The sequence below is a fragment of the Pituophis catenifer genome, unplaced genomic scaffold, assembly GCF_029215685.1.
Source record: "Pituophis catenifer annectens isolate HBS135680 unplaced genomic scaffold, rPitCat1.0.hap2 SCAF_2, whole genome shotgun sequence".
Lineage (NCBI taxonomy): Eukaryota > Metazoa > Chordata > Lepidosauria > Squamata > Colubridae > Pituophis > Pituophis catenifer.
Window position 1 is genome coordinate 262872560 of NW_027256882.1, and position 26485 is coordinate 262899044.

The 26485-nt window shown below is 39.4% G+C and overlaps 1 protein-coding gene across 1 annotated transcript in view; it reads right to left on the bottom strand.

The window, feature by feature from the left end:
* Nucleotides 1-20658: 20658 nt before the first annotated feature.
* The window catches only part of TBCA (tubulin folding cofactor A), a 46337-nt gene continuing 40510 nt past the window's right edge, over nucleotides 20659-26485 (bottom strand). Inside the window, exons 3-4 of the mRNA XM_070935835.1 lie at nucleotides 24902-24988; nucleotides 20659-20963 (exon numbers count right to left, since the gene is read on the bottom strand). Coding sequence (XP_070791936.1) covers nucleotides 20883-20963; nucleotides 24902-24988 — 168 coding nt within the window. The 3' untranslated portion in view covers nucleotides 20659-20882. The remainder of the gene's footprint in view (nucleotides 20964-24901; nucleotides 24989-26485) is intronic.

Genomic DNA, 26485 nt, shown 5'->3' on the forward strand with positions numbered 1-26485 from the left:
TCGAAGGATCTAACTGGGATGTATTTTTTCACCACTGTGCCCAGAGTTGAAACGGCCACAAAGAGAAAAGCTCCAATGGAGGAGGACGCCCACCCAAAAGGAGAGCGAGATCGCGGCCCCCGCCCGGCTCCTTTCCTTTCTCCCCCTTCCCTCCCCCCCCCCCGATTCTTATGCCGCAAACGTATCTTTCTAAATAGACCAGGCAGGCAGAAAGAGAGCGCAGCTTGCAGAATCTGAGGCGTGGCGCCAGTTATGTGCGCCAGGGTGTGTTTGAGCCCGGCTCGTTTCAATTAATTTCTCATCAATCGGTTTCCTGGGGGGGGGGGGAGAGCAAGCTGCTAAACTAAGAGACAGCTTTCATCTCAAAAAAAAACCCAATGTTCTAGCACAAACCAAATCAGACAATTCCAAACCCTACTTTTATTAGTGGTGGTGTTCGTATTTTATTTGCATTAGTATGATTAGCGGCTTCCTTCTTCTCAGTAGGCCCACTTGAAAGAAACATGCTATTTCGCTTAATTCAACCGATTGCGTGTCTGTGCATACACACAAACACACACACACACACACATATAACTTGAAAGCCAAACAACTTTGGCCAAACAGGTATTGCGAAGTTTATCCAGGACTCTCAATTTTTGGCAATAGCCCAACCTGAGCAGAACAACAAATCACCCTCGCTTGTATTTCTAAAATGCCCCCCTCCCCACTACTAAATCGGCGATCAGACGCGACTGCGGCAAAAATATTTATCTGCAGCTTGACAGCGAGCGTTTAAGTTTCCCTTCTTTCTGTCTTCAACGCCACCCTGTTAATCTGGCCAATTACCGGGGTTGACTATAATAAGAAACATACATATTTTTGTTTGTATGTGTTAAGTTGGGCCGCTTTTCTGATTTCTATTTGCTCAGGATAAATAATCATATATCAGTTATTCAGTTAGGTGACAAGCCTCGTAATTGGAATAAAAAGAAAACATCTCATCCTTATCTCTTTCTATAACTAGATATAGCGCTAATAAGACTGCATCAATCTTATCTAGCCAAAGAAATAAAATAGACAAACAAACAAATTCGCCTCCAACAAGTTAATGCGGTGTATCTGAGTGGAAAGTAGATATTTTCACGCATTCTGGAGATGAGGAGTGACTTTTAATAAAATCACAAGAAAAACAAATGTAATTCTGTAAGCAATTTCAGCGATCAGCCCTCTCTCTCTCTTCCCCTTTGCCGCTTGGTTAGCATTCGCCAGCCGTCCTAACCTTTTCTTTTAAAACCCAGTTAGTGCCACAAATATGATTGTCACTCAATCGAGGGGCCTTCGAGCCCTCCTTTATTACTGGGGGGAGCGGGGGCAGGTCGGGAGGTGGCGATGCCTTATTTTGCCAGGATGATTTTTGTTGACTCTCCCCGGCCACCCGGTTCTTTTATTCTCTCCCTTCGCACCCACCTCCATTCCTCTTCTCCTTTCCCTCCAGCCCCCAAATGCGGCTAATTCGGGGCGTCTATATTCACTCAATTAGAGAAATCTAAAGAGAAAATCGATCTTCCATCTGCAGAAATGCCAGCTTAACAAATTAGATTCTTGTTTCGTGCAGGTGATTTGGTGACAGTTGGGGAATTAGAAGTAATAAGTTGTTGTGCTTCAGGCCCCCTTCCCCCCCCCGCTCCTCTTCCCGACCGCTTCTTCTCCGGCTTCGCCCCCCGCCCCGTGGCGAGAAGCGCCTGGGCATCCTGGACGGGCCCCGCCTCGGTCGCCTTCTGCTTCAGCCGAGCAGTCCAAGAGGCGAGCTACCGCCACCGCATCTCCCGCCGTAATTAGCGCTGCTGCCCTCCATGTGGGCTCGATTAAACCGTGATTTAGCCGAAAGAAATATAATTATGGCTGCAAATAAAATAATCAGCATTGAAGAGCGATTTCCTTAATGAGATGGAGCGGTTGCACGTCACGGAGTAAAGGGGTCTCATTAAGGGCTGGTAATGAGCCTGGGGCGGAGAAGACGAAGAACCAGCGCGCCGCCACCCGGCCCGGCCCGGCCCGGCCCAGTCGCTCTCCCGCCCAGCCGGTTGCCGGGCCCTGGCAGAGGGGCCGTCAGTCTCTCCAAAGGCCCGAGGATCCTCGGAGCAGGCCGCAGCGCGCAGGCCCCGGAGCTGGGACTGAGAGGGAGAGACAGTGACCACAGCCTCTACCCAGGCAGCAGGGGGAGCGCAACCAGCTGCCCCTCTCGGGCAAAGGCGCCTCCCGACCCTTCCCGCGAGAAAGGAAAGGCCGTCGGCGGAGGCCCAGAGCGTGGCTAGGCGGGGCGCTATGTGGCGCTCCCTTCTGTCCAGCAAAGTTTCGGAGCGGTTCCTGGAAGGAAGCCCCCGCCGTCAGCGGAGACGCCTGCAGCCGCCTTTGGAAGGCCCGAGAGGAGAAGCAAAATGTGTCTCTCAGCCCCTCCCCGCAAAGGGCGCTGTTCTCCCCGTAGCCCGCGAGGCAGCATTTCCCCTCCCCCACCACCTCAGTTCCTTTTCCCATTGAAATCAACGGCCTGTCAAAGCGAGCGTTGGGATAAGCAGCAACCGAAAATCACGTTGGACTTTATTAATCTTATTGCCTGAAAGGAAAGACAGAAATCCATCTGGCCGTTTCGAATCGTACTATGAATGGCCCCTTCTAGGCGCAGAGTCCCGGGCAAAACAAAGCAAGGCAAGCCAGCAGGCCTCACCTAAGCCCTTGATAAGAGTTCCGCTCTGGGTCAAGGGACAACGAGGTATTCCACAGGCTGAGCCTTGGAATAGGGGCAGCCACGCCATTCAAACTGCTGACCAATGGGGTCTTCCGTTGGAATCCTGGAGGAGGGGCTTATTTTCTGGATTTCCTTTTTTTCTTCATAGGCTGGAGCCATATCCAGCTCATCTTTTAGCTTGGTCGTTGTTGCGGTGGCTTATCTTGCCAGACCAAATACTACATAGTTTTGAGTTATTCTGCTATCAGGTAAACACAATCCTGAGACTATTAACTAATTTCTTTCCAAAATTCAATGCAGAGTAACATGCGTATCATGGCTTTGGAAATTCTTTCCAATTTTGTTATCAGCAATAGTCAGGGCAGTGTCTGCATTTAATTCTATGTAATAATAAGATAAGATAACCTTTATTGTCACTTTTTTCTGCGAACACAATGGCACACATTTAAAAATAAAATTCTGATGCCCACTTTCAAAAAAGTACACATATCCATACACGTACACATACAAATACACACACACTCACACACATATATATTAATGTAAGCATGCATGAGTGTGTGTGTAATCCCCAAGAAGATACACACACACATACGCACACATCAATCAGTGTGTGTGTCTGTGTGCATCTTCTTGGGGATTACAGGTAGTCTTCAATTTACAACTACTTGTTTAATGATTGTTTGAAGTCATAACTGCAGTGGTAGGTTGCTACCAGTTCGCCCTGGATCGGGCAAACTGGTGGCGGCAGAGGGAGGTTCCGCCCACCCACCTGGATGTTTCTGCACATGTGCAGAAGCATTGCATGCATGCACGAGTGCACACACACACACGCGCCCGAGCGAACCAGTCGCAAACTAAATTGAAACCCACTACTGCATAACCGCACTGAAAAGATGACATGAACAGTTTTCACAGCATTCCCATGGCCACGTGATCATAATTCAGGCACTTGGCAAGTGCCATGTATTTATGACAGTTTCATCATCCCTGAGTCATGCAATCACCATTTATATTCTTCCCAGCTGGCTTCTGACATGCAGAGTCAATGGGGGAAGCCAGATTTGCTTAATGACATGATTTGCCTAACAACTCTGCCAAAAAGGTTGTAAAAATGGGGTAACACTCACTTAACGCCTGCTTGCTTAGCAATGGAAATGTTGGGCTCTATTATGGTGATAAGTCAAGGACTACCTGTAATCAGCATGGGTACATAAGTGTTGCAACCTGTTTGTGTTTGGGGGATATTGCAGAGCAGGTGTCATAGGCTGTGTCTGATGGAAAGAAGGAGGATTTGGAAAGGAGGAGTCAGCAACATTTGGAGTCACTGGCCATACAGATGCACTGTAAGTACTCCAACCAAGTCAACTCCAACTTTGTTTTGTCAGGTTCTTCTGTCTCACCAAAAATGTGGTCATTTTCTGCAATGTTTTCAGTGAATTATCCAGATAATGCATGGACAGAGTTCTAGGCCCTTTTTAAATCACCTTCTAACATTTTGTTGGACTGGAAAAAAATAAAAACACAGTATGTGGAAATGGCTTTTTTTTTTTTTAATTTGATTTATATGCCGCCCTTCTCCAGAGACTCAGGGCGGCTTATACTGCGTTAAGCAATAGCCTTCATACTTTTGTATATTTTATACAAAGTCAGCTTATTGCCCCCACAAACTAGGTCCTCAATTTACCTACCTTAGAAAGGATAGAAGGCTGAGTCAACCTTGAGCCTGGCAAGATTCGAACTTACTTTAATTGCAGACAGCTGGTGTTAAATTACAGTGTCTTGTCCGCAGAGCTATCCAGGCTCCTTCTGTAAATATTAAGGAACCCCAACTTGCAGACATCTGTTGTGCATTCAGTGAATATAAAGTCTGTCTGTCCCTTCTTGATGTATTCCAAGTATCTTGAAATTATAACTTCCAACCAATTAAGTATCCATCATCTGGGATGGGCACCAGGTCAGAGGAAGCTGGAATTGGTCTAAGGAACAATACCAACATACTCTTTCTTGCTATCACATTTGTTTCCTATTAAAGTGAAGACATCTCAAATGTTCTTTTTAGAAGTTTTTCTAACAGGAAGATTGTTAGGATATTAAATTTAGTAGCTGGAACAGTAAAGTGTACAATGGACACAATACAATACAATACAGTACAATAGTTATAGTTGATTGAATGAAGTGTGCTGGCTCATGCACGAGGTAATCTACACTATGATTGGTTGCTGTCCATGTAAAGTGTGGGTTTACTACTTGTAGTTAAAACTACAAGTTTGTGTTAGTGTCTCTGACTTAATTTAGACAGCTGCTGTACAATTCCTTCACAATATATTCCTTGAAGTTATAATAGGCTCTACAAGACAAAATAGTCTCCAGTTATTATTATTTGGTCTTTTACAATAACAGTTTACATTTAACACAACAGATTGAAAAATAGACCTGCTTTATGCATCACACTGAATTATAATTTAATTATTTGGCATTGCTTTAGTGTGTTTACTGCATGAACTAGCCATTTGTGGTCTACACAACAAAGCATGAATGCACATAAGCAAAGTGTAACTTGTACAACTCCAGTCTTATAATAGATTCACACTCAGCAGTTTAGTCCAGCTGAAATCCATATGACAATTGCAGGTCTATTTTTCAATTTTTTAATAATCTATTGACCAGATAAAGGGTGAATAAGCCTTATACTATATTAATGTAACCAGGGGTGAAATCCAGCAGGTTCTAACAGGTTCCGGAGAACCGGTAGCGGAAATTTTGAGTAGTTCAGAGAACCGGCAAATACCCCCTCTGGCTGGCCCCAGAGTGGGGTGGGAATGGAGATGTTGCAGTATCCTTCATCTGGAGTGGGATGGGAATGGAGATTTTGCAATATCCTTCCCCTGCCACGCCCACAAAGCCACGCCCACAGAACTGGTAGGGAAAAAATTTAGATTTCACCCCTGAATGTAACCAAAGGTAAGTCCTGAGAGTCCTGAGAAATATTAGTTAAAAATAAGTAAGTTTTGTGTTTGATTCATTTTCACCTTATCTTTTAATTCTGGTAGATACTTTACCACAAACCATATGGAATATACACCAGGCAAAAAATAGAGAAATTTCTTTCCCCACCTCTCTCCAAGTGTGGAAATCATGTAAACCCCCATACACTGAGGCATCACAGCATGTAACACCTATATCTCTCTTCTCTGGGAGTTTAAGGGAAGTTGGACTGTACAATATATACCCTTCTGATCGGCTTCTATTCCAGAAACTTCAGACCTTGGAGAGGTCATCAATAGCCGTTGATACAAAATCACTGAGGATCTGTTGCATAGAAGTATTCTAGATTAGTTGCTGCAAAATTATCTGCTTGCACTCATAAATGTAACAAAAGAAGACAAAAGCCCAAACATTCACAGGGAATTAAAGAATCTGAAGGATATCAGGAGTCTGCATTTTTCAATATATCATCTTTGTCTATGATTACTGGTTGAATGTGTGAACTTTTCATTGTAAATAATATCTATCTGAAAAAATAGTAAAACCATAAGGTTAAAAGAAATCTTGCAGGTTTTAGGCCACAAGTATAAAGTACAGTATTTATATCATTTAATCTTTGAAGTTTGTCCCATATAAACAAATTACTGCTGAACTATTGAACCAATGCTTGATGAGAATACACTTGGGTACACTTTCCCCATGACATGGGGAAAGAAACAGACTAACCTTCATTTAAATACCGTGTTTGCCTGAAAATAAGACCCTGTCTTATATTTTTTTGAACCCTGAAATAAGCGCTTGGCTTTATTGCCATGCTCTCAAAAGCCCAATTGGGCTTATTATCAGGGGATGTCTTATTTTGGGGGAAACAGGGTACTATAAACATAGAATACAATCAAATATATAATTGTATAACTGCATATACCCCCATCCACCCACTACCTCACACCCCTCACAAAAATTATTAAGAAAGACCAGAAACAAAACTTGCACATTCAGTATGTTTATCCAAAACATTCGCTTTGCTAAGAACAATTTTAATTTTTAGGTGGTACCTTATAGTGAACCCTTTTTTCATACAGGTAGTCCTTGTTTAGCAACCACTTCATTTAGTGACTGTTTGCAGTTACAATGGAGATAAAAACTTATGACCAGTCCTCACATTTACAACCTTTGCAGATCTGCAAAGCAAAGCAAAGCTAAAGTAAGGTCATAAGCACAGTTGCAGTTTTACTTAGTGACCACCTTAGTTAACGGCCAAGTTGCCATTCCCAATTGTGGTTGCCACATGAGAATTATCTGTAAGAGATTTGCTAGGTATACTGTATGTGTTTCAAAGATACTATTATGTTTTAAGTAGCAGTGGTGGATTAGCTGCAAAGGTAGTAGATTGCAGATCTTCATTACAGGGTTCCCAGAACTTGGTGGGGGCAGCAGTGGCTTTGATGGGGCATAGAAGAAAATACTGGTAAGTGTGATGAATGAAAGGAGTCAAGGGAGGGAGTTAAAATTGAGATTTGTGTGATGGAATTTGTCTGGCAGCAACATGATGTCCTGTAGGACAGCGTCATCTGTATGGGAGAGAGTATCAAAAAAATTAAGAGGGTGGCAGAATGAAACAATTGCCCTTTTCAGTTGTGTTATGAAATGGAATCCATGTTAAAAATGATGGGATTTCAAGCACAAAGATGCAGCCACATCTTTGTATATCTATATATCTATACATATAGATATAGATATAGATATAGATATAGATATGGAATCTATATAATATATATAGGAGAGAGATATATTATAGATATATCTCTCTCCTGTGCAAACATGCCTGCTGACAAGAGCGGGTTAATCTCCCCATCATCCACAGACAGCTTTGCCACTAGTCAGAGATACTGGGAGTTGTATCCAAAACTTCTGGAAAGCAGAACCCTCTTTTACAGCCTTTTCCCTTGGAACTATTGATAAACCCTTTCAATCATCCCAAGTTGGTTCAATGCATTCGATTACACTGTGCTGACTTTGGAAATGGAAGCGAATTGATCAATGGGGAAGGACAGTTCACTTTTAGGGCCAACTCGGCTATCTCAACTCCTTTGCTTATTTTTAGAAAGAAAAATAATGTAATTTAAGAAAAACATTGTATCACAAGGTCACGGGGATCCTGCTGTCATTTCCAGGGAACTGGAGTCTGTGTTGAGCATTGGACCAAGTCTGAGTTGCTTTGCCGTCCATCCAAGGATATGTTTGTGCATTTACCTGGGAAAGCCTTCAACATCAGCAGCAACCCAGTGCAGGCTTCTGTTATCTGGGACTGAATCTGGAACAGAAGTGTCTGAAGGATCTGATGCATTTATCAAAATGAGGGACGAAGTATTGTTCCCATCAGAAGCTCCAGCTCTTTGGTATGCGTTTGTAGGGTCAGAGGGCATGTAAGAAAGAGACAAAGCTTGCATCACAATGGTGCAGTGATTATTTTATTATGTGAACCGTTTCTCTGCTGACTCCATAGTAAGCATGTGATCTGCTACTGAGCTGGTTGCCCCTCCCTTTCTAAATCAAGTTTAAAATGTTTAACAATGCAACATCGGTAACTTCTTCAGAAGCAGAAAATGGCAAGGATTCCGTCTCTTTTTCCCTGCAAGGCAGGAGTGGGTTCTACTTACCTTTATTACTGGTTTGCAACGGGAATGCCCACGCCCGCGCATGCACACATCATCAATTATGATGTCCAGGTGGGTGGGTGGAGCCTCCTGCCGCTTTTACTACCGGTTCTTTAGAACCGGACAGAACCAAAAGCAACCCACCATTGCTGCAAGGTCACTTAAAAGTTTCCTCAAGCCCCCTGAAAGCCCTTTCCAAGCTGTGACTAACAGGAATTTATTTCCCCTCCCAAGTTAATTCAAGGGTGTTAGATAACCAAGTATGGTTGTATATTGGGGTGTTGCAGGCTTTGAAACTAATTTGCACAAAGTTATTCAGACCTGGAGTGAATGCAACTTCTCTCTGCTATTCATTAAAGCAGCATTAAAGACGTCTGGAAATAAAATACTGCTGTTTTCAGAGTTACATTAATTTTAATGAGTCAACTCCTTAAAGTATTAAAGTTATTAAAACCTTAAAAAACAGCTGTTTTATTGAATAGCTGAGAAGCTGCGTTGAGATAAGATTCAAAGTATTTCTTACAAATAATGTTAAAACTATGCATTTAATAGATACTATTAAAGTCCTTAAGGTTTTCTTTGCTGGTCTTTTAGTATGAGGCAATCTTAATTAATTTTCCATTATACTCAAATCTTGTAGGACTCCACATAAATTTGTCTATAAATCTATTCTTTCTGTAGAAGATGTCTATTGAAGAAATGTGCTCATAAATGTCTAAAAGCTTTTAAATATTATTGTTCTTAATAAATGTAAAAACCCTAAAAAATTCAATCTCTAAGGTAGAATTGTGACTTAATTAAAGGATTCTTAATTGCAATTCTAAACCTACTTACTATATTGTTGGCACCACTCAAGACTTACTTCCAAATATATTCTATTTCTTGCTGTTTCGTTTATTCAATTACTCATTGTACTACTAATCAAACTAATGCTAATTAAAATAGTTCACCGTGTTTACATAATGTAGGCATAAAAAATTAGGAAAAACCAACTCTCTTTAGAAAATGAATGTAAGCAAAGATGAACAAACTTGTTGTTTGAAGAGTCATAGTCACTTTGCCTCCTCTTCTGAAGTGCTTGTTAGCTAAAGAATGTTCCATTCATTTGCTATATTTTATTTTCTTTGCTTTTTAATTGAAGAAGCAACGATATAAGCTACTGTAATAAATAAATACTTAATTAAAACATTTACAAATCATGTTGATTAAATCAATAATATATAGTATTTAATTCATATTTAATTGATTATTGAATCAATTGTTAGCCATTGTATCTAAAATTTATATTATTTGCTTCTGATTGTGAAGGAATTGCTGGTTTTCCATATCTCTTACCCAGTGAAGCTCTGAAAAAAATGATCTTCTTTGAGGGAGATGGATGGTACGGAAATGTGAAAAATAATTAAATAAATTAGATTATCCAGTCCAATTGTCAAAACCATTGATCATAAATTCATTTTTTTCTGTTTTATGCAAAAAAACTGTAAGGGTTTCCCAGCCATCAATAAATGCTCTACTCATACATTTTATATTTCTCCGTGACTTGTGTCTCCATATACTCCTATTTATGGAATAGGCAATGGCTGGATAGGTCCATGTAGGTTGATCTCTACTGTTTTGCAAAAGAGGCATTGGTCCTCATGTTTAACAATACCTGCAAAATGAGTTGCTTGCTGCCTTAAATTATATTTTTTAAATTTAGAAAGCTAGGAAAAACCAGGAGCTAATCTTGAATAGAAGGACTCTGTAATCCTTCAATCCAGTAAAGATTGAATTTCTGGGCTCAAACACCTTTAATATTACATGTCTTTCTTTTGCAGTAAATGACATTTGGGCTGCTAGTAATGAAACAAAGTAGATTTTGCAAGCCAGAATTCTGCCCATCCTTTGTGTAGAGAATGAGAAAAAAAGCTCAGCTTCATCTTTCAGAAAGCATGATTATTCCTCAAGACTGTTGTGAATAACTATTTCCAGATAAAAAAATGTAATAAAATATTTGCAGATAGTTTCTTTTAATTGCTCTTATCCTCACCACTTTTTTTGAATCTAATAGTGAATAGCTCTCGTCCTTATAGTGTTAAATAGGCTCTCCTAGTGGTAGCTCATCCTCTTCTAAGAACTGCCTGGTGCTATAATTTTCTGTTGTCAGTGCCATTGAAATGATGAAACCACCTGGTAAGTGTAAGAGACAAGTCCTGCCCTCCATTGGAGCCATTTTCAGCCAAAGTAATTGCTAATGCCATCATTTCTGGTTTCCCATTTTTATAAAGCTCTCTTTATGGCATAGCTAGACAACACTAATATTAAGCATCTCAGTGCAGAAGACCAGTTTTAGCATCAAATAAAAAGCATGATACTTCCATTTCCATCTTTGCCTTCTGATTATATCTTTTACAGCTATAGAAAAGCCAAAACATTTGTACACAGATCTCAGCAACAGCAAAAAGCTAAATTAATATGCCAGTTCTGTAGTAAAGCTGTCTTAGGAAAGATTACCCCTGAATCAAGCTACAATATCTTTATAGTCCAATCTACTGCATAGGGTTTGTAAGGTGTAAACATAAAAAGAAGGGAGGGAGGTCTCCATGTTGCTTTTGGAGAAAGACAAGGGAAAGTACTAACCAAATAATGAATACATTCTACTAAGAAGACATCTGTGTTAACTACCTACAAAAAAGATACTCTTTCAAATGGTGTTCTTGTTTTTTTCTGGGTAAGAACCCAAAACCAAGTGATAGTGTGAACGGATGAGTGAATCTCTTTACATTGTTTTTAGAGGGTTAATTTCAAGGTCTAGCACAAAACTTCTAAACTGATTAGCCTTTAATTGTAGCAATCAGTCTAGTTGTATGTTACATCTTTTAGTAAAGTAATGAAAATTACAAGGATATTAAAAAGGACCCACAAATTTGTCAAAGTTCAAGCCTACAATACAGGGTTTGGGATATCTAATGCCTCTTCCTTGCAGGCACCCTTCAAATTTTTTTTTTTTTTTATTGGTTTGATTTATATGCTGCCCTTCTCCGGGGACTCAGGGCGGCTTACAATGCATTAAGCAATTGCCTTCATACTTTTGTATATACCTGCTTAGTAGGGCTTTCGCCCCCCCCCGCCCCAAAGCGGTGTTCTTTTTTATACAAAGTCAGCTTATTGCCCCCACAATCCGGGTTCTCATTTTACCTACCTCGAAAGGATGGAAGGCTGAGTCGACCTTGAGCCTGGTGAGATTCGAACTTGCAGTAATTGCAGGCAGCTGGTGCTACTTAACAGTACTTTAGTCTGCTGCACCAATAACAAATAGTCATAATAAAGTGTCCATGCTAGGGGACTGAAAAGATCACTGAACATCATATAATGCAGCTATCTTTGGGCAGCTAGAAATTCAGTGTTTTTCAACCTTAGGATCTTTAAGATGTATGGATTTCCATCCCCAGAATTCCTTAGCCAGCATGCTTGGCCGTGGGATTCTGGAAGTTGAAGTTCACACATCTAAAAGGTGTCAAAGTTGAAAAACACTGAATTAAATATTATTTACTTAGTAGCAGGTATACTGGAAGAAATAACTGGAGAGTATCCTAGGAAATAACTGAAAAGTAAATGTTAACTGAACATACTTGTACTCGTGCATGATTTACAACCTATAATTGAAATTTCTAAATCCTTAATCCAATACCTAATGTGCCCCGTTACAAGAAAATAAAAAAGACATTTGTGATTAGCCCTTTTTTGTGATTGTTACATGTATTTTATTCCAAATTTAGAATGCCTCACAAGACAGATGCAGTGGATGGGAATTTGGAGCAGTTTTTCCTGGCCTGTTCTATTTTATGGACTAGGGATGGGAGATTCCATGATTTAAAAGCAATTGGGACCTTGGTATATTAAGCACATTTAGCATGATTCTTCTGTCCTAAGATGCACATGCTTTCATGGTAAAATCAACATTATCTAAACTAAGAATAGACTATATTATAAAATTTAAACTCACAAGGTGTTAAACCCCGGACCTAAGAAGATAGATTTCTGATATTTGCTGGCCTTGTCTTTGGGAAAAGCTAGATTCAAAAGGAGACAACAATTTCCTGGTGCATTTGTTGAAAGTGAAATTGATCTTGTTTAATTGATCTTGTTTTGTGACTCCACTTTGCATCTGTATCTCCTGCCCAGCTTCATATCTACCATATCTAGTGGGTGCTTTTGTTCCTATTTTAATTCAACAAGATCAGTTCTTTATCCTTTACCTTCCTTCCAAAGTTTGCAGTGTTTTGTTCTTTCTGGTTTAGTGATGTTCATTTTCTTTGCTCCTTTTAGGGCATTTTGATTTTAGACTTGGGGATCTATAAAATGGTTATTTACCCTTGCTTCTTGTAGTCAGGGCCTGATAGTTAAAAGTCTTAGACCTCATGATTAATTCCCTCATTTATTGTGGTGAAAAGCCCTGCCCTGAGCATAATTTACTTGAGTGTTAACTTTTAACTATTTCTTTCAATCTCATTTTAGACTGTTAGGTGTGAGTTTCTACACTGCAACAGTTTTTTCAAAGCATATAACCTGGGTGTGTATTTATATTCCATATGGGTTTTTTTTCTAATTCTTAATCCTTTCTACTCATTTGCATCTTTAGAGTGTATTTATTTCTGTATTTCCCCTTTCTTATAAAATGCAAACTGTTTTCTTCTTTGAGGAGATCCAGTATCCTCTCTGATCAACAAGTTGTTATCAGAAAGATGAATCACTTCTCTTGCGTAAATTCAATGTAAACCACAATGGTTCTTTTTAAATTGATCATAAGCATTACCACAGCATGATCATATAAAACAGAAAAGAGGAGACTGTTAACTCAGATTACATAGTTTATGGTCATGTATATTTTGGATTGTTTGGTATGCTCCCCTTTTGAGATCTGGTCAGAGTTCAGCTTTTCCATTCTTGGACCTTGATGACTTGGTTAAAGGAATTGTACTCAACACATCTTTTGTCTTTCTGAACTTCTTTATCATACAAACTAAAGTATAATTTAGAATGTTAAGTTCATAGTTTAACAATAGGCTTTATAGGATAAAAATATATATTTATTATTAGGATAAGAATACTTACATTTATAGCTGTCAACTCTATAAACAATAAAAACAATTTGTACTGCTGTTACACATATCTGAGTACAGCAACATTCAGCAAATATATAGTACTTGCAACCTTTTCCTATGCTGGGTGGAATTTCTGATCAAGACCACAAACAATAAGCTGTTCATGAAAAAGCCCACTACTTAACTTGATTCCCAAAAAATCCAACCTGAAACATTGATTAGAAGCAAAAATTGTGGAGTTAGACAACCCTGAATAGATGTTCAGTGTGCAAGTAATTGTATTGTACTTTGTATAATGCTATGGTAGGAAAAATGAAACTAATCTAGTCTGAACTATTAGCCATAAATCATTTTTGCAATGCTGGTTTACATTAACTGAATCCCAGTTAAGCACTGAAGATTTTTATTAATATGTTTGATTGGTCACAAATAATCATCAAGAGCAAAGGAAATGACCAAATGGACTGATCTAAACATTCATATCTCACTGTGTCTACTTTGCAGGATAGATGTTAGGAGATTAGGTAAGTTTCATTTTTCACTGAGACACTTTCCTTTGTTTAGAAATACTTTCAGGTCATTAAACCACATGACACTCAGTATTCCTGATTTATAATCATCAATTTATAATGTACATATTTTAATGAACCATCATATTGAAGTACAGGTTGTCTTTGACTTACAATAGTTCATTTAGTGATCAAAGTTACAACAGCTCAGAAATTTATGATCATTTTTTCAAATTGCAGAATTCCCATGATCATATGATCAAAATTCAGATGCTTGGCAATTGGTTCATATTTATGATAGTTGCAGTGACCCAGGGTCATGTGATCATTTAACATCCAGATTACTAATTTATCAACTACACTGATTAACTTAACAACTGTGGCAGGACAGGTCATAAAATCAGGCAAAATACACTTAAGTGTTTAACTTAAGAACAGAAATTTTGGGCTCAGTTGAAAAAGTTTTAAAGTGAATGAAAAAGAAGTTCATATCAGATACAAACATTTATTCAACAAGCTTCACCAGTCATGGTTTGCCATCAGATACAACAAAAGTTTTAACTTAGATGTTTGGACATTCATCTTACTGCAATATTTTTTTCCTGAACAGCACTTGAAGCTAAAGCAAATGCAATAACGCATTATCTAAGAAGGAATGGTTCAAAGAGCTTTGCTATGTCATGAAAGGCATTTGATCATTCTGTTTCAGTGTTCAAATTTGTTTGATTCCATGGTCTGCCATTTGGCACAAATGCTTTAAATTGGATTCTTGTGTTGAACAGAGAATTGGATTCATTGGCCTAAATGGCTTCCTCCACTTAGCTTTCCTTACACAATGGTTTGAAAAATGTTTTATAAAAAATCAAACAATATTCATATTTTGGAAAGTACAACAGTAGTTATAGTAAGACTTGCTTGTGAAGAGTCCTCAAAACAGCAGCTGCAACAAAATGAAAACATTGCCAGTATCTTCAGTTAGCAGCTGAAATTCTACACACTATGAACTATGTATGAAGAATTTACTTCAAAATGAGGAAGCATCATAAAGCCTCTCCAATAAAAAAAATGAAATAGTGACCATATTTATTTTATTTATTTATTTTATTTATTTTATTAAATTTCTATATCGCCCTTCTCCCGAAGGACTCAGGGCGGTGAACAGCCAGAAGATAAAACACAGAGATACAAAATTTAAAATAGATTAAAACGAATTAAATAATTTGGCTGAATTTTAAAATACCCCATAACAAATTAAAATTTGTATTTAAAATTTAAAATTTAAATTTAAAAGAGGAGAAGATTTAGGCCAGGCCAGCTTGATGAAATAAAAACGTTTTAAGCGCGCGACGGAAGGTGCGCAGATCCGGGATCCTCCGTATCTCCGGGGGGAGCTCGTTCCAGATCATAGGTGCCCCCACAGAGAAGGCTCTCCCCCTAGGGGCCGCCAGTCGACATTGTTTGGCCGACGGCACCCGGAGGAGCCCCTCTCTATGGGAGCGTACCGGCCGGTGGGAGGCTATTGATGGTAGCAGGTAGCATATTGTGTTTAACTTATTTAAAATGTTACTTTTGACTATATTCAAGCATTTGAAAAACCAGCCTGAACCAGAGAGGTTATCAAGGGAAACAGAACTGAAATCTGAACAAAAAAAAAAAAAAACTGGAAAATGCAAACTGAAATTTAAATGTTAGAATGTTGAACCAGAGAGTTCTTAACGCAGTGGTTAAGACAGATTTAGAAGCGGCTATCATTTGTTGACCCAGCCTTTGTGCACTTCAATAGCATAACTGAGAAATAAGTATCTGATCTGCATGATAGTTTTTTCAACACTGCAACAACTTTCCATCCCCTCTGTTGTATAGAAAACATATAACCTTTTCAAAGATGTTAGATCCACTAGAGCAATTTTATAAAAAATAGTTGTATACAAAATTGTGCCAGAGGTATAGAGTCCGTCATAGGGTTGCATACTTTCCCCAAACACTCAAGAAGCTCTAGAGCAGGGGTGACAAACTCAAGGCCCGTGGGCCGGATCCAGCCTGTGGGGTGCCCTCAAAATAGAGAAGGATTGGCCCACAGTGCCTCTGCCAGCGAAAAGGGAGACCCCGGGCTCTGTTTTTGCTGGCAGAGGGCTGCAGGAGGATCCACCCCCAGCCCCGCCTGGGCCACCAGGGCTACCAGGTGCCCCTGACACAAGTGACGTCTATCTGGCCACACCTGTCCTGGCCACGCCCACCCAGCCTCCTGAGGTCAAACACAACCCTGATGCGGCCCTCAATAAATCAAGTTTGACATCCCTACTCTAGAGCGTTTTGAAGAATTGCCCCCAAATGATCACTTTTAATGTAGCAGAAGGAAAACATTATTAAAAAACAGAGCTGGCAGTCATATTCATTATACATAGTTTTAATATATTTAAAATAATGCATTTATAGTGTGGCTGTTTGCCCTAGTTCCATGATGGCAAACCTATGGCACGGGTGCCACAGGTGGCACGTGGAGCCATATCGGTGGGCACGTGAGCTCAGCTCCGGCATGGATGTGTGTGCCAGCCAGCTGATTTTCAGGCCTTCTGGGCCCACCAGAAGTCAGGAAACACATTGTTTCCAGCCTCCAAAGGGCCTCTGGGGGAGGGGAAGGCCGTTTTTGCTCTGGAGCCTGGGGAGAGCAAAAAATGGGCCTACCGGGCCCACCGTGCCATCATGTGCTAAAAGTGGGGGGAGCCCGGGGTGGCACATAGAATTATGGATGTGGGCACGTGTGCGTGTGACCCCACCGCGTTCCCCCCGCTTTTGGCACGCAATGGCAAAAAGGTTAGCCATCACTGCCCTAGTTAGTTGCATACCCTGGATTTAAAACATACACTGCTAGAAACTGGAATAACTATTGCAATATAATATTGAGTTTCTTAAATTGCTTGTGAAGAACAAAAGTCTGTGTGTTCCCAGTTCTAGCTGCATTTAGAAGCTCATCCTAATTGAATAATCAAAAGGTAATCAAAAAGGTAATTCTATCCTTGTCCACAAGCAACTTTTCCAAATAATTTCCTCTTTGCAAATGTTGTCAGCAGTCCCTCTTAAATATAGTGGCAAAGGCAAATAGTGACTCCTTTTAGTGGAGGTGCCCTCTGTACCTGCTCAGTAGGTTCCATAGTAGGATACTCAAGCTTTGATCCACCTGGCATGGTGATCATTGACCCTAATTGTCAAGGCAGGTGTGCTGGAAGGGAAAGATTGCTTGACTGGCATCAATCCTTGGTCCTCTTAAAGGCCCATTTTGATAGCTTTTCATTCATCCAGCTTGTTTCATATATTTAAAGAGATTTTAATATTCATAACATTTGAGGGTAGGGCTCCTTCCATACAGAACTGGAGCTGTCTTAGCTTATGGTTTCTGGTGAAGTAAAGAGATATTCTGAAGGTCGGACAAATCTTGTAGAACATCTGTGAATATAAACTCCACTATCCCATGTCCATGTTAGATCAGAGTCTCTGTGGGGGAAATGGGCAGTTTCTATATGTGATAAAATAAATCAGTCATATTGAAGGAGTCCCCGTCATGTTCTGTTGAGACAATGATGTAACATTGCCCCTTCCACTATCTTAATAACAGGATTTGATTTCATCCTAGTACATCACTTTACTGAGGCCATGTTATTGTACATAAGAATATAAGCAGACCGCCACTGGGCCACAGCATGCTAGAACTGGGCCATAGAATCAATCGAAGCCCCATCCATGGGATGCAGGCAGCTTGCAAAACCACACCCCTCCAGTTTTTCTCCATGGAACTGGTCCCTGGTTGAGGGATGCTGATTTAGGCCATTAGCCTGTTCACACAGCAGCCAGCCAACTGCACAAGGAAGCCTACTCATCTCCCAGCTGATGGCTTTCCAAAGCAGCTACACTGCCACCAAAGCTATTAGTCACCGATCCCTATGACTTCTATAAATTAGTCCAACCTTCTTTGAAGTCAGCCAAGCTGGTAACCAGCATACTTCATGGTAGCAAATTCCAAAATTTTATTACAAATTGTGCAAACAAATATTCTTTTGTCCATCTTGATTCTTTCAGTGTTCAATTTCATTGGGTTCTATTTTTGGGGGAAAGGGAAAGCAGCCAACACTATCACTTTGAGCTCAGGAAGTTTATGCTATGATTTAAATCCACTAGTATTCTGTGATCTTTGGATACGCACCATTTACAAAAGATTTCCAGCTTAGAGAGATATTGGTGACCAGGATGGGTGAAAATATCTCCTAGATACATTTGCCCTATTTAGGGTCTTGAATACATACCATTTTATTTATTTTTTCCATATGTTTATTGTTAAAATACTGAAATACAAAGTAAGTAGAAAAAACAAATATTAAAATACAAAGAATGTTTTTTAAAAGGAAAATCAATGGTTACATTTGTATTAAAAATACATAGTAAAACAAGAAGTAATTTATGTTTTGATATATCTTCCCTTTCCCTATTTGCATACCCATCCCCTAACCATATTTGAACTTTCAATCATTAGTAGTGAGTCCTGAGAATAATATTCCTTATCTAAATCTATCTCTTTGATATACTGTAAATAAGGGAGGCTATTTCTACTTGAATTTAGTTAAACTTCTGTTGCAATATGTCAATTTTGTCATTGCAACAAATTCTCCAATCTTAGTTTTTCAGTCTAATATCATGGGCAAGCAATATACTGTTTCAGCATAATTTGAGACTATAACAGCTATATTAAGTATTATGTTATCCGTAATACTCACATCCTCTGCTGATGTTATTCAAGGCATGACAGCCTCCTGAAAAAATAACTCTACTTGATACTAATACGTGCAGGAAGCGAACCCTTTATATATTTTATACATTGGCTCTTTTCACATGATCTAGGATGCCAATAATGCAGGATTCTAACCAACAAGGAAGTCAGTGTAAAAGGCTTTTTCAAAACAGGTGTTAAGATGATATAAAAGGTGTTGGAAGTTATTTGGGGCACTCTGGAGAATGGCGATGAATGAATTTATATTAATAGAACTCTGTTTTAAGAGATTTGAATATCTCATTGTTCCTATCATCCATCTCCTCCCACTTATGACTGTAGCTTGTGGCTGTATCCTTACGATTTATATTGATTGTTTCCTAGTATGATTCAATTGCTTATTTATACCCTATGACTATCATTAAGTGTTGTACCTTATGATTCTTGACAAATATATCTTTTCTTTTTATGTACACTGAGTCCTTTATTAGATCTTTTTTTTTCTGTACACTGAGAGCATATGCACCAAAGACAAATTCCTTGTGTGTCCAATTACACTTGGCCAATAAAAAATTATATCTATGTATCTATCTATGTATCTCTCTCTCTCTCCCCCTCCCCCTCTCTCTTTAAATTCTGGATATCAGAATTTTGCAGACAAACAAAACAATTTTAATCTTCTGTTGGCATACAAATCTCTACAATATACATGGGAGAAATACAGTAATTTATTTATTTATTGGTTCAATTTATATGCTGCCCTTCTCCGGAGACTCAGGGTGGCTTACAATGCATTAAGCAATAGCCTTCATACTTTTGTATATACCTGCTTAGTAGGGCTTTTGGCTCCACCCAGCAGTGTTCTTTTTTATACAAAGTCAGTTTATTGCCCCCACAATCCGGGTCCTCATTTTACCTACCTCGAAAGGATGGAAGGCTGAGTCAACCTTGAGCTTGGTGAGATTCGAACTTGCAGTAATTGCAGTCAGTTGGTGTCACTTACCACCACTTTAATCTGCTGCGCCATCAAGGCTCTTTATGTCTGAGTTCCACAATGAAGAATTTACCAATACCATTTCTGTTCCTTGTTGTTAGAGAAACTTGACATCCTAGCACTTGTAGTACTGTAATACTTACTTATGGCAAGCCATTGAAAAAAAATGAGCATGTTGTTTGGATGTGGCACAAGAGGAGAAATGTATTGGTTGTGAAATCCTTTGGAGATGCTCAAGTGTGCAGAATAGCAGTATATAAATCCAATACATGCAAGTACACATATTTTCACAACTGCAATAATTGCTGAGAAATGTTAAACTCCCCTCACTCATGTTTTGAATCAAACTTTCTATAGGTAGTCCTCAATTTACAACCACAATTCAGCCCAAAATTTATGTTGTTAAGTGAGAAATTTGTTAAGTGACTTTTGTCCCATTTTACGACTTTTCTCACCACATTTGTTAAGTGAATCATTGCAGTTCTTAAATAAGTTACAGAGCTGTCAAGTGAATCTGGTTTCCCCACTGACTTTGCTTGTCAGAAGGTCGCAAAAGGGGATCAGATGACCTGGGGACACTGCAATCCTCATAAATGTGAGTCAGTTGCCAAGCATCCAAATGTAAATCACATGACCATGGAGATGCTGCAATGGTCAAAACTGAAAAATGGTCATGTTACTTTTTTCACTGCTGTTGTGCCTTCGAACAGTTGCTAAATGAACTATTGTAAATCGAGGACTACCTGTATTTCTTATTATCTCATCATTGACTTCAATGGATAAAAATCTTGGATTCTGGATATTAGTAAATTCCTGAAAATTATGTGCAAATGAGAATCAGAAACAGTACCCATTATTAGGGGCAGAGAATGCAGTTGATAGCCTGATTCAATCCTGGATATATTATTTATGCTAAAAATAATTAGAAAAATGCTCTTTTGTTTTGATTTAAGTTTTTATTTTTATCTCGTATGATTATACAATGCTTTCCTCAAAAAATTAAATAAAAAGAACTAAATAATTTGTAATAGCATAAAATACAATTTTAGTACACTATCATTCTTATTATTACTAGAACAAATGTATAGCAATGACCAAACTGTAAAAAGTAGCAATGGACCCAACATTGAAGCATATTCATTACGTGGGGAAAAATCAGTCTAGGCTTCTAACTTTATCGATCCCAGTACTGATTGTGCATCTTTATATTCTTCAGTTTCTTCCAACTCTTTTTCATTTTCCTGAAAATAAATAAAAACTTCTAAATATTTTTAAAAGTATGCCTCCAACCTTTAGAAATAACATCCTATAATGCTGAAATTGTTGTTATTAGTACCAATGGCATTAGGAATAATAAACAATGGGATCATAGAGTTATTTGGCTAGGACAAGATACGTGGACTTTGTTATAGTTAATTTAAAACAGTACTGTCTGGTATTTCAGATGGTGTTCCGCAAAAGTCCATCTTTAAATTGGTAAGCCTTATCTGGAGATTTAAATCCAATTGTAAGAAGACAAAAATGAAATCCTTTTTCATATACAATATATGGAATTTAAAGCTGCCACAAGGTGATGCCAATCAGCCTAATACACCTGAAACAAGATTAGATACCATTAATGACTACATTAGCTGTGATGATAGTATCTCATAAACAATAGCCAACATATCAGGAAGCACGGGAGGACCCCTTGGAGGGTAGAGCCGAGGATTTTGTTCAGTATCTGTATGACAAAATCACTCAGATTCGGGAAGATTTGAACTCCAACTGGGTGGGAGAGACAGGGGCAGGTCTTGAGAATGTTATCTGGGATGAGTTTGATCCTGTGACTCCTGAGGACGTGGACAGGATTCTGGGCAGACTGAATGCGACCACTTGTTTATTGGACCCATGTCCTTCCTGGTTAGTGCTGGCTTCCCGGGAAGTGACATGAGGCTGGCTCCAAGGGATTATAAATGCTTCCTTGGGTGAGGGTGACTTTCCCGCCGCCTTAAAAGAGGCGGTGGTGAGGCCTCTCCTCAAGAAGCCGTCCCTGGATCCGGCAATATTGGCCAACTATCGTCCGGTCTCCAACCTTCGCTTTGTGGTGAAGGTTGTTGAGAGTGTGGTTGCGCGACAGCTCCCCCAGCACCTGGATGAAACGACGTATCTGGATCCGTTCCAGTTGGGCTTCAGGCCCGGTACAGCATGGAAACGGCATTGGTCGCGTTGGTTGATGATCTCTAGAGGGCTCGGGACAGGGGGTGCTCCTCTGTCCTGGTCCTATTAGATCTCTCAGCGGCTTTTGATACCATCGACCATGGTATCATGCTGCACCGGTTGGAAGAGTTAGGGGTGGGAGGCACTGTGTTGCAGTGGTTCTCCTCCTTTCTCTCTGACCGGTCGCAGTCTGTGTTGATAGGGGGGCAGAGGTCGACCCCGAGGCCCCTCATATGCGGAGTGCCGCAAGGGTCGGTCCTCTCGCCCCTCCTGTTCAACATTTATGTGAAGCCACTGGGCGAGATCATCCGTGGTTTTGGGGTGAAGTACCACCAGTATGCTGACGACACCCAGCAGTACATCTCCACCCCAGACCACCCCAACGATGCCCTTGAAGTGATGTCCCGGTGCCTGGAGGCCGTGCGGATCTGGATGGGGAGGAATAGGCTCAGGCTCAACCCATCCAAGACCGAGTGGCTGTGGTTTCCAACGTCCCGATATAGTCAGTTGATGCCATCGCTGATTATTGGGGGCGAATCGCTGGGCCCCACGGAGAGGGCTCGCAACTTGGGCGTCCTCCTGGACTCATGGCTGAGCACTTGACGGCCGTGACCGGGAGGATTTTTCATCAGGTTCGCCTGATTCGCCAGTTGTGTCCCTTTCTGGATCGGGACTCTTTACACACAGTCACTCATGCCCTTGTCACCTCCCGTCTGGACTATTGTAACGCTCTCTACATGGGGCTCCCCTTGAGGAGCACCTGGAGGCTCCAACTGGCGCAGAGTGCGGCCGCGCGGATGGTAATGGGAGCGACATGGCGTTCCCATGTAACACCCCTCCTGCGCGAGCTGCACTGGCTCCCGGTGGTCTTCCGGGTGCGCTTCAAGGTTTTGGTTACCACCTTTAAAGCGCTCCATGGCTCAGGACCTGGGTACTTGTGGGACCACCTACTACCACCAATAGCCTCCCACCAGCCGGTACGCTCCCATAGAGAGGGGCTCCTCCGGGTGCCGTCGGCCAAACAATGCCGAACTGGAACGAGCTCCCCCTGGAGATACGGAGGATCCCGGATCTGCGCACCTTCCGCTGCGCTTTAAAGACCTTTTTATTTCACCAGGCGGGCCTGGCCTAATTTTCTCCCTCTTTTATAAAAGATTTTTAATTTTTAATATTTTTTAGTATTTTATATATTCAAATTTTAAAATTGGTTTTAAATTGATTGGGGTTTTAATTTGTCTGGGCCAAAGCTATTTAATTTGATTTTAATTCCACTTTTAAATTTTGTATGTATGTATTTTATTGTTTGGCTGTGCACCGCCCTGAGTCCTTCGGGAGTAGGGCGGTATAGAAATCAAATAAAATAATTAAATAATTAAATAATTAAATAATTAAATATCTATCTATCTATCTATCTATCTATCTATCTATCTATCTATCTATCTATCTATCTATGAACATCAATTTTTGGGAGAAAGCAGCAGGAGAAAGCAATTATATCCTACATGAAGGTTTCCCAAAGGCATTTGTGCTGGAATGTGCACCTGAAGTACTGTGGGGGGTGGGTGGGTTTGGGTTACCAGAGAGAGGCCCGGATTAAGAGACTACACAGTCCCAAACTGAATGGGGGATAGGAGAAGAGATTCAGATAAGCCCTGCCCTAGAATCTCTCAGGATACTCATGTTTCCATGAAAATAAGACCAGGTCTTATATCAATTTTTGCTCCAAAAGACGCATTGGAGCTTATTTTCTGGTTAGGTCTTATTTTGGGGGAAATACAATTCAGTACAGCATCCCTCTTGGTTGCTTAACTGGGGCTTATTTTTGGGGTAGAGTTTAAATTACAAGCATCCTGAAAAATCATGCTATGGCTTATTTTCTGATTGGGTTTTGTTTTTAGGAAAACAGGGTATATCTAGTAGGTTAGAAGAGTATAGCTTTCATCATTTGACAAGATTCTGCCCATTAGCTGTAAGCAAATAAAGGACTGAACCTTGACTGGACTTCATTGTGTTGACTCTGGGCTTGGCAACATCTGATTTTCTACTGTCAAAAACAGGATGCTAAACAAGTTTTGCCTTTGGTGTTACCAATAAGGATGCCGATTCTAAACCGTTTGAGTGCTATTTCTATTGCTACAGAAAAAAGCTTCCAGAAAAGATCTAAAATGAAGATCCTATGCGCCACAGCTGAAGAAATGTTTCCTAAAGCTATGAGAACTTTTAATAAACAGTGAATGCTGGGTTAGAAAATTTCCTTTAGCTTACAACTCTGAAATAGACTTGAAGAGGAAAACATACGAATCAGGCTCTGTATTTGTTAATACATTGAAGCATAGCTTCCAACACTTTAGAGCAGTCATTCTGAAAAGTAAGACTATGGCAATTTTCAGAAGAACTGGTACTGCAAATATTTAAGTTATTTCTTTTAAAGTCTAACTTAAATACAGGGTTGTCTAAAGCTCCCATTTAAGAATTATGTTCAGTGACTGATTATGCTCTTGTTTCTCTTTTATCCCAATACCCACAAATGATTTTCTTTCCACTATATTTCCACACAATACTCAAGCTTAATTGTCAACCTGCTTACCTCAAGCCAACTTTGATATTTCACCCGTTGCATTTCATATATTTTATATCAACCATATTTCAATTTAAACATCTGATTAAAATTTCGCATCAAGCATTAACTGACTGATTGTAAATGGAAATTCTTAAATCACTGAAAAACAGAGGGGGGGAGGAAGACTATTTTGAGTTGGCCATTTAAACATAAATAAGTCTCAAGAAGTATACTTTTTCTGTAAAACTGCCAATTTTATTCTTAAATATTCATATATTCATATTTTTAATGTGTCTATTTTGAAGAGCTGGCAATAATGAGATATGCACATTAACAGTTGGTAATATATCAAAACAAGATGTATAAACTAATCTAAGTTCAGCTGGCAGTCCTATAGAAAAATTCCTCTTCCATACTTACTAATAGTTGAACAAGGTCAGAATGTGCAGCTTCTAGTCGGCGTTGGCAATCAGGAATCATCATTCGAGATTCTTGCAAGATCTCAGTCTAAAAAGTGAAATAAGAGATAACTTTCCATTTTGATATTAGCTGCCTAAAACCAGACCTCACATTGATGTATATATTCATACGCATAAACAGTATTTTATTAAAGAAAGAGTATTCAATATTATTTCTACCTTCAAGCAAAAACTATTAGAAAGCTTTCTATGAAATAGTTATTTAAAATACTATTTGATATAAACTATTTCCCCTGCGGTTAGAAACAGCTTCATCCAAAATGGGATCAGCTGGTTATATAAATATCTCCTACATCTTTTGGGTAATAAATAAAAACAGTGTTCAGATAATACCGCACAGAGATAATTACTGCATGAAAAAAGTTATTGAGTTATTGATCACATTGGATGCTCACTGCAGGAGGTTCTGACTGAGAAAAAGGTAAAGAAAAATGAAAAGCAAAGACCAGCAGGCTCATATTTTTGATGCTTATCATGCATAAAAAAGTTATTACTCATCCTTGGGTTTTGTTTTAGGCGAAAGATTATTCTCACCATGCTTTTTGTGAGAAATTACTGATCTGGCACCCCAATGTATTTGAACATCTTGTATACATCTCCAGAAGACAATGTTGTAATTTTCCACAACACCATCCTTTTTTTAATGGAGTATTTTCAACTCTCAAATTTATGAACTGAAAAGATCTGTAAAAAAATATCTGTATAATGTAGCTAGAAATAAAAATCAATTAGCAAATTACTAAGCATGAAGATTCCAACAGAAACAGTAATTTCTAGAACTATAAATAAGGTTCAGTATACACGACTATACATAGTTGTGAAAAGATTCCAAGATAAAGTTGGTATATAGGCAGCATAGATATTTCACTTTTTGCAACATTCAGAGTGCACTAAGGAATATCCAATGATATATTCCAAATATACAAATTCTAACTTGGAATTTTCATTATTGCTTTTCCCTTCCTATAGAGCAGTTGATAAGAATATTTTTTTAATTATACTTATTAGCTACTGGACTTGGACTACAGCTAGTTTTTAACAGATTAGTAACTGTTTAGTAACCCGTTCAATGGTACGAAGCACTGAAAAGTTAACTTTATGATTAGTCCTTGCACTTATGACTGTCAAAGCATCACAATGCTGAGGTGATCGCCATTTATATACTTCAGAACTGGATTCTGAAAACCAGATTTATTGAAGAAAACTGAAGTAAAATTGCAAAGCAGAGTCATAATGATGTTTTGCAGGTGATTTAGTTAATGACCATCATGGAAGTGAAATTGTAAGCTTGTTAAGTTCATGTAATGTTTCATTTAAGAACCACATTGCTTAGTGGCAGACTTGCAGCTCCCAATTGTTAAACAATTGTATTCAAATTATGTTATAATTTGGACCCATGACTCTCGCGGAAATGACATTTGGGAAAATTGTGGCTGCTTCAGTGCTGCTGCAGTCATGTGATCTTCATTTTCAACAGTGCCAATTTCCCAGTGAGTCTTACAAATACTTCGCTCCCTCCCCCACC